The following is a 15145-nucleotide window of genomic DNA, read 5'->3' on the forward strand; positions in this document are numbered from 1 at the left end:
GGATTTTTTTTAAAGACAATATGCGGCACAGTACTGGCTGAGGAAAGAAGGGAAGCAGTACAAGAGTAATAACTTAAATATTTTACTTATTAAGGATGATTAATGACAAAAAATATATTTTGTAAATATTTGCAATATTTGGATAAGAGAACCAATTAGAAACCAAAAAAAATAGTCTTTCACTGATGCAACAGATGTATGAGACAAACTATAAACATATTTTATTTCATACATTTTTTTTTCAATGTTTTAAAATGAAAACCTCATATTTAAAAGGACGATTTTGATGTTGTTTTAATGCTAAAATTAAACACTTGTTCTTGCATCTCAACCTAAACATCTTTCACACAGACAGTCAATCCTGCTCAACAGCGGCTCCTAGCGGTAGACATAGAATCTTCTTCTCCCTGGAGCCATTAATGTTTCTGTTTCATTTCACGATTCACCCTTTTATTCTATGTGTCAGCTGTTGAAAACATCTCATACGTCTGTTCTCCCGCCTCGAGACCTCAGCTGCCTCCTGGATGTGAGAGCGAAGGGCCGGAGCTGAAACTGTATCACAGCTGTTTGGCAACTCTTTCCCGCTTTTTCCCCCGATGCTGATTTCCTAAAAAGGCTAATTCTCTTTTGATTTAGGAGGTGATGCGTGGCAGTTTGACAAGGGAACGCTTCAAGCATTTTTTCAATCACCGCTATTGACTTGATGTTTTGAAGCATTTGGGTCATTTATCATTCGGACTTGAGACATACATAACATTACGAGTGGATTTCTCGTCCAAAAAGACACAATTACAAATCCGGGGGATGTAGAAAATGTCATCGTGTTGCCTTTATCTCGACTGTTAAGAGATTTCAGCGAGTCTTTTCATGCAGAAAAGAATGACTTCAACAGGTCTTGACACATTTTGCAGGTTGAGATGAACGAGTAGAACAATACCAAGTTAATATCTGATAAAAAAAAGAGTGGAGAACACATGTTCGAACCTGGCTTAAAAACCCCAGTGGCCCATGGGAAAACTCAATCCAAGACAATGGTTCAACCCATTACACGTCACTCAAACCATGTTTAATCCTTCCTGGCACCTTAAAAAACACCAGCCTACTATGATCATCCTACTTATGACACCAGTTGTCACGTCGATGGGCAAAACCTGAACCTGATTATATTAAAACAGGAAGACAAACCATCACCAACTTTCAAGCGCAATAAAATAATATAAAAAGCCTGTAGAAAATGTGTTGATGAGGTATCACGATACAGTGTCACTGTCTTTAAAGACCACTAGATGGCACTCTACAATACACTCTTTTTCCGAACAACTACTTCAATGACACCTGACATTATTTTGAAATTGAGCGCCACCTACTGAGCTCTAAAAACACTAAATAGTGAAACCCTATCGAGTGTTTTATTAAAACCTCATCCACCTATAACTAGCAATAGCATCTCCACAAGTTCCGAAACTTCATGACAAAGATTCACTCAGGAGCTTTAAAATCTAAATACTTTTCGGACAGATTTGATGAGGCATGTTGCTGAGAGGAGATCTCTGGACAAAATACTGTCCATCATGGATGATGACAGTCATCCTCTGAACACTGTCATCAGTGAGCAGAGAAGCAGATGGAGCACGAATGTTCCTCCCATGATGCAACACTAATAGACTCAGGGACTCATTCATTCCTAGTGCTGTTTAATTAAGAGTTTGCGGGCTGGAGTGGAGTGAAAAGATGATGATATTCCATGTGAATCTTTTTATCCTTTGTCTTTATTATTTTTCTTTGATCTATGTTCTTAATCTTTAGATTCAGATTGTGTCATCTTGCACTTTCTTTTTATTGCACTTTGTTCTTGTTTTATGAATCTGTCGTCTACGTTGCTGTGTGCTGGAGGAACAATTCCCCAAAAGAAATCTCCAGCGGAATCAATAAAGTTTATCTATCCATGTATTTTTTGTTTAAGAAGGTATTAAAAAAAGAGGTCGGGCGTGCAGCAAACAACTCTTGCTAAAATGGTACTTTATTACCAACGACAAGAATGTTGTGTTGTTTCCAGCATTTAATAAATATTCAGATGTTCAGAGATATTGATAATCAATTTTAATGGTACCACAGATTACCATCTACAAGTACTGGTTCACTACTGCCACCTGCTGTACTATCAGGGTTGTCTGATAGTAATAATGATAATAATAATAATAATAATACAATTCATTTGTCTACATGGTAGAAAGAAATATCACACTAAAAATATGAAAGCAGGATTTTGATTAAAAACAATAAAACATATCATCCAAAATTAAAAAGCAGCTTTAAGTGAAGCTATAAAAGGGTAAAGATAAATTAATTATATTAAACAGGTTAAAGAAAGTGTGATAAAACAATATAATAATGAACTATCAGGTCATTTTTGTAAACAGGACTCAAAATTAATTATCTAAAGTCCAGATTATGTCAATAACACTATAGTCGTATTTGTAAAACATGAACTCGTAGCTCTAATTTTAAGTGTGGATTAAAATAAAACAAGAAGTATTTTACGAGCCTGTGTGTACATGTACGTGGACCACCTCCAATAAATAAGATCAAATAAAGCAGCAGAAATATTTGGCACATGCAAGAGGTCGTGTTACGTAACAGACGCTATCAGCAGCAGCAGCGGAGCTGAGAAACACACACAAGGTTTTTTAGGGTCACGGACCACTCAGGGTCGTTTCCCACAGCGGACCACCCGTTTTTTTCCCCTCCTCTCCAATCCTGAGGGATTCCCGGCTTTTTCAGGACCCCCTCCCAAGTCTTGTATCCCTGAGGGGGGAGAGGGTGTCACGAAGAGCCGAGAAATGTTTCAAAAGAAAACCTTTTACCCCGGACGAGAACCTCCTTTCTCTGAAGTGTGTTTACATTTGAAGAACATGGTTCAGATGAAGGAGCATGAGAGAGGACCAGCTGTGAGTGTGTGTGTGTGTGTGCTTGTGTGTGTGTAGTTGTGTTTGCGTGTGCATGTGTGTGTGTGGGCGTGTGGGTGTGTGTGTGTGCTTGTGTTTGAGATAGAGTGTGAGTGTGCATGTGTACGTGAAAAATACTTAATGTGCATTTAAACAATGTATTAAAAGTAGAAAATATTTTAAAATGTCCTGATTGTCTAAAAAAAATAAAACAGTTTTTAAAGAAAGAGTGCCAGAGCAATGTAATAAAGGTGGAGGTAAATATATATGATTAATATATATAATAAATATATTAATTTCTTTGTACTTCTATGGATATTCATAATTGTTTTCTACAATTCTGACTCTGCTTTATTTCCATATTCATAGATGTATTTTTCCTTTCTTAAAACATGTACTTTTTAAATACATTTAAGTACCAAAAAGTATCTGAAAGTTCCAAAATCTTTTACCGAATCTGTAGAGATTATTCTTGGTTATAACGTATACAGTATATTAGTTATAATTATATAGATTTAAGTTATGAACTAAGAAATGTAATGTAACACAGGAAAGAAAATCCATTAAAAATATTAAGATGAAGTATTCTTGTAGTTAAGAGTAATTTCCTGTCTAAATATATGATGTAAAGAATATAAGAGAGGACAAATAAATAAAAACATGTATTAGCAACTACTAGTTAGTGTATAAAACCAACTACAAATGAATGACTATGACATTTTGAACTTATTACTTTATAAAGTTCGTCTGAAATCTGGGCAAACGAAAGGTTACGAGAGCGGAGTCCATAATGACGTAATAACAGCTTCACTCCTCCTCCAGCCAGCTGTACTCACGCCCTGCTTTGATTATACAACGAGTCCCTTGGAGGTTGAGACTAATAAGGGGCGGTGACAAACCTCCATGCTCGACCAATCGCAGCAGAGTGGGTGTGGTTATGGTGAACAAGATTTTGTCGCAAGAGTTTTTTCAGTGGGCGGAGCATAAGATCATTTTCTAATGTAAATATTTAAACAAAAAGAGAGTTTTGTACAAACAGACACTGATGATACAATAGAGTAACAACATCTATTTAAGGAACACTTTAATCAACACTTTAGTTGAACTTTTAAGTGCTACCTTTAAGATGTGCCAGAGAGTTACACAAAGAGCTCTTAAATATATTGTGACACATAAAACAAATTGAACATTATGCGCCAGAATATCCTTGACCTCGGGCTGCAAGTGTTGGCGTCAACGCACACACTCCAGTCGGGCCATAATTGGAATCCTTGTTCTAAGGATGACTCAGCAATATATTCAGACCCTGCAGTGCAAAAACACAAAACACTTCCTCCACACTGACATAAGTGTCTGTGTGTTCGCAGGAGGTGCCGCAGATGTGCCGTCATCTGTTGATCCGTCTTCAACGGCTCCAGTGACTCACAACTCCAGCTGACTTTGGGGATTTTAACGGTGATGCACAGCATTGTTTCCCAAAGCGTGGTCTGCGTGCCAGACTGTGTGTTTCCGAATGGATGAAGAGACATTGCAAACTTATCGCAGTCATCACATGACTAAATTTAACTTCAGATTACAGTTAGTAGACAGTAGTTGATAGATTACAGTAGTAGTTTGGATATCAAAAATGTTTGAACAATGTTTATGCTAATAGGAAAATTTAACTATCAATGATTTTTTAAATGCAGGAAGTAGATTTGCGGAAGACACAACAAAATAGTTCATGGAAATTTAATAGAAACGGATTTAGGCGGTGATAACCAGAGTCATTGTAGAACAAATGTCTATTTCTGACTCGCTCTAGTAGAAGAACTCACATTTCCCCTGATCCTTAAATCTCTTCACTGGCTGCCAGTTTCTTTCAGGATCAACTTTAAAATTCTGGTTCTTACTTTCAGATCTATTCATGGTCAGACCTCTGACTCAGAATCTACTTATGGTTCCTGAACACGATTCAGGACCAGAGGAGAGAAATCCTTCGAGACTGTTGCTCCTAAGCTTTGTGTTTGATGATCTACTGACTCCTTCAAGAAACATCTTAAGACATTTTTATTTGTTCAGGCTTTTCCTTGATTTTCTGGGACTCCTGTGTTGTTCTCGGTGTTATCTTGACCTTTAAAGTATATATTTTATTGAGTATTGTTTTGATTGTTTAAGCACTTTGGGACCCTGGTCTGGCGCTATAAAAATATATATTACTTACTTATTAAACCACTTAAATAACAACATTATCTGCAGTTAGTTACTTATCAATAGATTGTTTTTATTTTTTCTTATCAGTCTCTTATTTTTAAGAAAGTGAACTTTGAAAGGCAGCGGGTGCGATCGGTAGAAAGTAATTCAGAAGTAAACATCTCTACTGGAGCTGGATTCGACAGCAAGTCTGACCATATAGCCATTTATCAGGTGATTCCTAAGGTCAAGAAAGATTTTTCACTTCTGAGAAAAAACCTTCTTCGGATCAAACTCGAAGCGGAACCAGACAGAACATTTTCATTTCCTCCACAGTTACACGCCGTTATCTGATAATAAAGTCGCAAAGGTTTGACTTTTTATTTGTCTTGGAATGTCTGCTTCCATTTTAAAAGGCAAATATTTCTCCCCCCGTTCAGATAATATATAGTCAACAGAGGATCGGTCTCCACCTGAGCACGGCGAGTAAATCATGCTGGTGTCCAGCCGAGGAATTCACCAAACATGGAGAAGTGACTCGTACCACGAGACTGGCTTCTTCAAGATTGTATTCATGGACATGACAACATCATACACACATCCTTAAGTTTAGAGAACCTTGATGCAACTTAATAATGCAGTCATTTAACATTTTCATGACAATTTGATCGAGTTTCTTCTACAGGTCTTCAAGGACAACCAACAACAAAAGAACCCTCACAGATGAGTCTCCTTAACATTTTACCCCATCAGTTTAAAAAGGGAACTCTTTAATGTTCTCACTGATCCAGATAATGATTCAGAAAAGCAGTGCTGGTCATTGAAAACAAAAATAAGTGTGTACTCCATCTAGGGCTGTGTATTGAACTTCTGCTCTTTTGTGGTGTTGAATAAAATCCTTTGGTAGTACCGAGTACCCAAACATGCTTTAACTTCCAGCGTCAAGTTTTGGTATTGACCTGAGAACGAAACTTGATAATGTGTAACTGGCAGTAAACATCGGATGAATTTGTCACTTGTTAGTGTTTTCTTGGCACAATGTTTACTTAAGCTGAAAAAATAAACTTTATATTTGTACAAAGTGTAAGGTGGTTTTCTTTTAGTTATAATCGGTCTTTTGAAATTGGTATGGAAAAAAGTTTGGTTCAGGAACTGGTATCGAAGTCAATGTATCGGTATTAGTTTCATAAATTGAGTTAATTGATACCCGGCCTTAACTCCAACTAGCCTTGTTCATCTTCTGGTTTTCATCGAATACTAAACTTGGCTAGAACCAGTACAGTGCCTCCAGTTCCCACAAAAGTATTTACACCGCTCTCATGATTGGCTAACACTCTTGTCCTTTTGTTAAAAACCCAGAGTTCAAGCGAGGGTCGAGGAGCCATTCACAAACATCCCAGGAAGCCAGTTTATGGGTTTGAGTTACCCACGCTAATGAAGCTTGCTGTAAATACGTAAAAACCCACTTAGCAACTCTCCCAGAAAACAGTTGCCTAATGAGGCTGGAATTTTCCCTACTTGGCCGAGTGTCCAGTCCTTACTGTTACAGCGAATCATTTAAATTGAATCTCCCGCTCCCTAGTGGCGGTCTATTTTAAACCCTGGTATGTGTGAAAGGTCGTGACCCGGGCTTGTGTACCGCAATTAAGCTTTTTTGTGCTCAGTTCCAAACTACTCTTTGGCCTTGTAAACCACAACGCTTATGTAATTTTCTCTTTCCCTCGGACACCTCGGGTTTACACCTCCGCCGGTGAGCGTTTATGACGGCAATCAGCACCTGGCACACAAGTCTCCGGGGAAACCTCTATTGGCCACGGGAAAGAAGGGAAAATCTGAGTTGTGGAGCTCTGGGGGGATCCGGCTTCCTTCCGAATTTGGAAAACAGAGAAAGGCATCGCTATGTTTGGAGTTGTATTTAGGAAGGTGGTTTAAGGTGATGGCAATGGCCGTGTGGAAACAGGATGTAGAGTTTATTTAGGCGACTCCAGAATACGCTAAGAAAATTGAGATGTAAAAATGTGATGGCTAAATGGTGAATGGATCTGTAAAGTCCGAAAAGTCTGGGTCAGACCATCCTTCAGTAGAGAAGGTTTTGCCCTGATGTTGTGAAAGTTGGGACAGTTGGTAAGAATTGGTCGGTGAGGATAATGCGCTGGTTCTGCAGTCTTGGAAGAAGTGACCACGGAGTTGTCGAGGGTGATACCGAGTCAATATATGTTGAAAGGAAACTTTTGTCTTGGTGGACTTTGAGATGGTTTGCGGACATCCGTTGGATGATGACAGTCATCCTCTGAACACCACCATCAGATGGAGTGAACGAATGCTCCTCCCATGATGCAACACTAATAGACTCAGGGACTCGTTAATTCCTTGTGCTATTAGACTGTATAATTCTGAGTTTGCACTAGTTCTTTTTATTGCACTTTGTTCTTGTTTTTATGAATCTATCATCTGTGTTGCTGTGAGCTGGAAAACCAATTTGCCGAAGGAGATTTCCAGAGCGATGAATATAGTTTATCAATCCATCCATATATCTATCCATCTATCTTACAGTGTGGAGGAGCAAGTCAGTGAACCTAACACGTCCACATCATGGCCCTGAGGTACTAATAGGGTTTTAAGTAAATACGTGGATACGTGTTAAGTTAAGGGTAGACTCAAGCAGGAAACGCTACTTAAAATGCTAATTATTTTTACACAGTTATTGTGGTACTTAAGGCTTCCTGGTACATCATCATGTTGAATGATGTATCATTAGAGCCATCGGAAAGAAAGGAAAATCTTTTGCCAGTGAAACGATGTCGGATTGTTAACTCAGTCCTTTAAGGTGCTCAAAAAAAACAAAAAAAACAGCCAAAGTCTGGCCAAAACCAAAAGCCTTTAAGTAGAAATCATTTAATGTCTGAAGCATCTGCGAGGGATAATAACATGTTCTTACATAACGGCGGCGCTTAAGTGAGAAAAATGAGAAATCTGTGCGAGCGGAGGAAAGTGCAGGGGATGTTTGCTCCGGTTTGTCAGGCGTCCAGAAGCGTTTAAACACACAAGATGCAAGAACGAGTGTATCGTGTTCAATCCAAGCAAAGCTCCAGATAGACATTACCAAAAAAGGCAACGAAAAGGAAAGCGTGTACTTTTTGTACCCTGGGTGAAATAATTTCAAAACCACATGATGTCACATCGGCGTGTGTTCGGTGACACGTTGAACCATTAAGATAAGAGAGCAGCAGAATTATTATGTGTTTTTACCAAGTAAAACAACGATACCTCTTTCAATCTTCTCCATTTCTCATCCATAAAAGTCAAGCTACCATTAAATCAAAGTCCTGAGGAAACAAAGGCTCACATGCAAACCAATGCCAAATTAATAACGTTGATTTTTTATTAATTAATAAAATCGACAAACTTAAAATGAGTTGATGTTGGTAACATCAGCATATTGGAATAAGTTGAAAGAATCAATGATCTGACAAGAAGAATTTAAAGACATTGATTTAAAAAGAATGGAAAAAACACATCGTTCTCTCCAAACCTCAAACAAATAATTAAATAATAAGACTTACCAACTCGTAGTTTGTGGCTGGAACACAGGATGACGACACCTACGAGCAAAAAAAGAATGTATTAACATTTGGAAAATAAAAATAAGAATCAAGCTACAAACACAAACATTTGTCATGTTCCCCTTCCTGGGGCTTTTATTTTGTACAGTATATTCCTGGGTTTCCTGTGACTTTGTTTCTCTCTTTCTTTTAATCTAGATCCACGGCTATCAGGCAAATTAGTGATACTGCATAAAGAGTCTGCTCCTGGACCAACTTTTCATCTTGGACTAACTCCTGACTGTGTTCCCTTGGTGAGTTCTGGATTTGTTTTTTTTTGTAGTGGATCTAGGGCCTTGCAGCCACTCATTTCTTGGTTTTCTTGGACTTTATTTTTCTCGTAAAGACTGAGATTTGGACTCTGAACCCTTTTCCCGCTATATTGTGGACTTTTTTGTGTGTTACATTGTGTTTTTGTGATTATTTAACTCTCTTTTGTGAACCTCTGCCTGGTAATTTATTGTCCTCCGCTGCTGGGTCACCATGCTAGCTAAACCGTTACAACATTCACGTTAGAAATTTTCTTCCACAACAAATGTGTAAATCTGACTTTTCATCTTGACAGTTATTGACTTTATTTGTAATAATGACAATAAAAATCTCAGAAATATAAATGACGAAAAAGATATTCCAGTAAGGTTATAGAAAAGGTAGATGATGAAACCAGGAAATATTCCTGCAATAAACTATTTTTTTCTTTAAAGTTGTTTTTAAAGGTGTGAAAAAAGTGACTCATGACTGAGTTTTATGCTGTTAAGAATGGAAACATCCGTGAGTACTGTTAAAAATCCAAATACTACCGGATGATCCTGCCTTAGAAGCCCAAGCTAGCAAAACAAAGAAGCCTTTGGAACGACGGTGGGCTTTGATTATTCATCAGGAATCAGATCCTAACTCCATCTGGTTGTGTTCAACACAACGCTTCACCAAATCAACTGCACCGAATAAACATAAAATCATGAAACCAACGTTATAATTGTATAGAAGTATCGTGAGACAACCCTCCGAATGAGATTGTGAGCCGAGTGACAGACATGGAAGAACTCATGATCGGTCAGTGGTCCCTGCTGATCCGATTACATCCCTCACTGTAATGGTGTTTGTCGCATCATGAGGACCGCGGCTGATAACAGGAAGGTCGTAATGATGATGCTTTGGACAATTGCGTGACGGCAAAAGACGACAACAAAAGGTCACGTATGATGACAAATGCCATGTAAACATCCATGCTTCCTTCCTGTGGACATCTGGTTTCTCTCTCCATGTTGAAAACGCACCACTTAATTCTACTTAATTTAATGTAAATGTGTGCGTTGTTAGATTATCTGTACTGTTTATATTTAATATGTTCAGTCTTGTGTTATCTAGATGCTTCAACCTTCTTTTGTAATTATTTTGTGAGATTCTGAATCTTCTTATCCAACATGTGGTTTCCTCTTCTTCTCCAGGATACGTTTAAAGATAAGATAAGATAAAATATTAAATTATTTACCCCATGATGGTTATTCCCCCCCCCCCCAAAGAAAATCGAATAAAAAATAAAGATGAATAAATATAAAATATGGGTACGTTTTCTAAATACTGAAAGGTAAATATAAAAACATATTTAAATATATATTTCTCCATGTTTCAGTCATCCATTTTGTTTTCTTTCTTTATAACTAACAAATAAATGAAAGCCAAAAAATAAAGCCTCGTTCTCTGAAGGTTTCTGCCTCAAAAACAGTAAGATTTTCTTTTTAAAAACTTATAATTATGTTAAACATGTAACCATTATTGAGCTACTTAAAACATTAGCCAGTTATTACCCAAAGCTAAATACAATGTATACATTATTATTAAGGATGGTATTGAAGATTCACGGTAAAAAATACTTTTCTTCTTGACCTCACACAGTTAATAAGTAAGTAACACATTAAGTTCTATAATATAAATATATAACAAATATATGTTTCCCCCAAACAAGCTGTAGTATCCTGTGGGCAAAACGGCAATTTTACTGACATTTAAAGACGAGCTAATCCAGGGGGAAGTGTGATCCTGACTTTACAGAAGTAAATCTTTGAACGTCAGGAACCACACGAGGTTATCTCGACTGTCAACCTTGTAAAGCTTCTTTCATCTTCACTGCAGCGCTGCACTTATCCGCCGCTAATTGTTTGACTGTAGGAAAATAAAGTCGTCGTTCCTGTTTTGTGTTACACTTGACAGAGATGCATTTGTCTTCCAAAAAAAATCAACTCTTCACAGTTCTGCCATCAAGGATTTTAAAAGACTTTATGGAACCTTGAAGTGATATAATGGTCAGTACTCGGGTCATGGTTTTGTGATTTTGTAAAGAAACCCCAAACTAATGTTTATGTGGAGGAGTGAGAACGTTGAACGTCTATTTTGAGCAACAGCGAGGTCTGTTTTGTGTCGCCTTTCACGAGTGTGTATCTTTGTCGCTCGCACGGAACAACCACCTTACTCCTTAATGTACTTGAGGTATAGATATACAGTCTGAAGAATTAAGATATTCAAAAATAAACATTAAAGAATGTAAACATTGTGTAAAGATACACATGACCACAAACATGGTTTTGGTACTTAACTCGCTTCTAGTTTCTTTGTCAAGAAAATCCAAATATGCTACAATGTCATACATGAAAAAGGGACAAAATGCAGTGTAAATGTCACATAATACACCAACAAATACTTTGATTATTCAAATTGAAGTAATTTGGATTATGCTTATGATGTGGCAGAAACAACATCGAGGGGAAACAATAAGAAGCTTTTAAAGTAATTAAACAAAATGACTAAAGAGCTCTGGAAATTAAAAAAATGTTTCTATAATTGTGATCGTTTCTTTTTTAATGCAAACTTAATTAAAAAAACAACTGCGACACAGCTCTGCTGAACCTCAAAACAACTTGGTGCAAATAAAATTAGCAAAAATGACTTTTATCAATATATATGGCCGTTTGTCTTATGTGTTTAAAGGAATGATATGCTAGCTAAAACATGTTAGCTGCTAATAGGGCTGTGTATTCGCAAGAATGTTGCGATTCGTATCACGATACAGGGTCAACGATACGATATATTGTGATATATTATGATGCTGTAGGAACAAGGATATATTTGTAGTATTGTCAAGTACTTGACTCAAAGTCATAACTGCTTTCTTCTGTTTTGAAACCAATCATTAGTTTTAATAGCTGCAGGAGTCGACTGTATCCTCTTATACTCGGTCATCACCGGGATATTGCGGGATTTTATTGTTCTTTGAGCTACAGAGGACATACTACTGCTGCCATCTAGCGGCTGGAAGTTCAATTGCAACACAAAAATGGACAAACGGCATTAATAATTGTATGTTATTGTTAAAAAAATAAAAAATGAATGAAAAATCTAATCATTTTATTTTATTTTAAACACTCTTTATTAAACCTTAAATTATTAAAGAACAACAGTATAAAAAAATATGATTTGAAGCCAAAAAAAGTAATAAAGAAAAATCAATACAGGGATAAATATTGCAATATATCACCTATGAATATTTAACACCTCCAGCTGCAGTAAAGTAAATTAACATCCACATAAGTTTCGGATTGAATTTCTCTTTTAACTTTATTTAGCTATGCGACTAAAAGAAGGCGATTCATTGCGATTGAGTTTAATAATTAACAAAAACAGCCTCATTCTTCTAGACACAGATCACCTCTGAAAGGTTAACCACTGAGCAGTAACTAGTCGACCCATCGATCCCTGATACGTCGCCTGAGAACAACACGTCCCTGTGTTACTGCGAGGATGCCCCGAAAAAAAAGAAAAGAAAAAAAAAGTCAGCGTGACTTCATCCGATGTCAATGGAATGTGTCTCAAGAATTCCGTCTGGCCTGGTCAAGTGAGTCTGGAGCTGACAGGATACAGTATCTCCTCCTGTCCCTGGAGTTATTGGAGCTCGCCCTGCTCTCACTCAACGTTCTTATCAGCCGCCGCGATGTGCCGTTCCTGTTTTTTCAGGACTCCTTCAGGTGACCGGCCCGTTAGGGATCTGGTCTTTCTTAACACTCACGTGCCCTGGAAGTTAACAGTTGGATAAGGATAAGGTCGAACAATCCCTCATGATGGCGACAAATAATGTGGTGATAACACAAGAATATTTTCTAAAATACAGCTACTAAATTCAAGAACCTGGAGGTCGTTTAATAGAGAATATTTACTGATATATTTCAAGATAAAAGAATATTCCTAACGACCATCTTGGAGAAAAAACACAGCAGCAGATTCTCAATGAATTAGCATTTGCTGACTTAAGTCCTATAACTTCCAGTTCTGGCCACCAGAGTCCAAGAGTTGGCAGCGACGCCAACAACTCATCAACTGATTATTTCCACCTAATTACAGACGAACGCCGAATCAAATCCTGCTGATCACAAATACTGACAGAATATCACGAGAGATGACGTTTCAGCACAGATGTTACAGCAAGAATCAAATTAGGGGAATAACTCAGTGTTTGGATTCGTACGTCATCTCTTGTGCAATATTAACAACAGTGTTTAACACAGTCATTGGTGAGGCAGCTGCTCAGAAGTTTGGCCTTTTATTCAAACCCATTACTTTTAAGAATACTGCCTCTCCAGAATAAAAAAAATCATTGTTTTATGCTGTTAATCTGTCTATTAATGATTATATTGTGAATTTAATTGTAGGGATTCATGGTGTTTTTTCATTAAAAGAATAAACGTTTTAGTCATTTAATAAGGGTAGATTATTTGACTGAAGTTTCTACTTTGTAAACCCATTTTATTCTTGTTCGTGGTCGTCTTCACCGTCTCCGGCGCCTCATCGCATCTTAGTAAGTCATCATTTTTGTTGGCAAATAGCAGAAAATTGGACAATCGCAGACTGTAGATTTCTTTCAATGTATGGGAAACACATGATTTTTAATTGATCTATTTATTTACGCTATAGTTGTTCATATTTGGTCTACAAGGACTACTTTCTACTATTTTACAATATTGTCGTGTATATCTTGTTTCAACAACCATCTTGGAAAATAAACTCACCAATATTTTAGAAATTAGCTCTTTTCTAAAAAAAATATATATTTCAAATACTTAAAAAGTATTAGGAAATATATAAGTTTCAAGAACAGATGAAGTTTCAATGAAAGGTTGTAAAATGTACAAAGTCTTGCTAGATCGACTCAAGAATCCCCCAAAATATAATCCAGACATGAACTTTTTTATTCCCTAGATGAATTGTCAATGTTACTAAAGGTTCTTTGTTTTGTTTTGAAACTACATCTTGTTATATCGCTCGATAGTACTTGAATCTGCAAACTCTTGTGGACGGACAGCGGCGACAAACCCACACCCATTCTGCACTGATTGGTTAAGCATCAAGTTTGTCACGCGCGTCACCAATCCCGGAAAGTCTCCATCTCTAAGGGTCTCATTGTATAAACAGAGCAGGGCGTGATTACAGCTGACTGGAGGAGGAGTGAAGCCATTATTCCGGCATAATGGACTCTCGTAACCTCTCGTTCGAGTTCCAGATTACAGAGCAATTTATAAAGTACTAAAAACATGCAACTACCCAACTAAGTATTAGGCAATATAAATAAAATATGTTTATTTATTTGTTCTTATAGACTAAATACATTGGTTTGTATGCTGTGTCTACTTTAAGTTGGAACTAACACTAAAAGTCATGTTGGAAAAATCAAAGTTATTGCGATTTGTACATTGTTAAATAATAAAAGAAAAAGTTGATTGACATGAGAAAAATGTTGTAGTCGCTGTAACACAACCTCTTGAGTCAGAACATGTCGGGAATTGTGGTATTTGAATCTTGACTCGTCAGAAACACAAACCACCGGTCAAGCAGGTCAACAAGTCAAACCACGGCTAACCACGACGACCCGTGTCAAACCAGATGAAGCTCAGCGATGGTGGTGGTCACGACCTCATCGCTTTTTATATCCTGCGACTGAAAAACAAAACCTTATTTATCTTCACGGAGGCTTCGGAATTGAAGCCTTTTGTCTGTGGTGCGTGTTGCTGCAGCCGCGTGGGAGAGTGTTGATGGGCGTAATATAATAAGAGATAATAGAGTTGTTGCATTCCATACATGCTTGTGTTAACATCATTAAACAGGGGCCCATTTCCTACTGATAGTAGCGCCGTCCCTCACTATCAAACAGAGCAACCATTTGCAGTCTCTTCCTGCCAGATACTGTAGTGACGCCACCATCAACATACAGAATCTGATGATAATCTCACGTCTCGTACAGAGAGAGGCAAATAACTCCCCTTTTCCCAGACCAATAAAAACAGAGAGTTATTACTTTTGAAAGTGGAGAGAGAAGGCAAACAGTGACATTGTTACACATTTATGAAGAAGAAAAAATAATACAGTATTTTCTATTGAACT

The 15145-nt window shown here is 37.3% G+C and overlaps 1 protein-coding gene across 6 annotated transcripts in view; it reads right to left on the reverse strand.

Annotated features, from left to right (window-relative positions):
• The window catches only part of tns1b (tensin 1b), a 162125-nt gene that overhangs the window by 63792 nt on the left and 83188 nt on the right, over positions 1–15145 (reverse strand). For all 6 annotated transcript variants that reach the window (XM_087803965.1, XM_087803963.1, XM_087803962.1 and 3 more), the window contains one exon: positions 8681–8719. In XM_087803965.1, the coding sequence (XP_087660091.1) occupies positions 8681–8719 (39 nt within the window). The remainder of the gene's footprint in view (positions 1–8680; positions 8720–15145) is intronic.

This window comes from Callionymus lyra, chromosome 12 (genome assembly GCF_982586985.1).
Source record: "Callionymus lyra chromosome 12, fCalLyr1.hap1.1, whole genome shotgun sequence".
Classification (NCBI taxonomy): domain Eukaryota; kingdom Metazoa; phylum Chordata; class Actinopteri; order Syngnathiformes; family Callionymidae; genus Callionymus; species Callionymus lyra.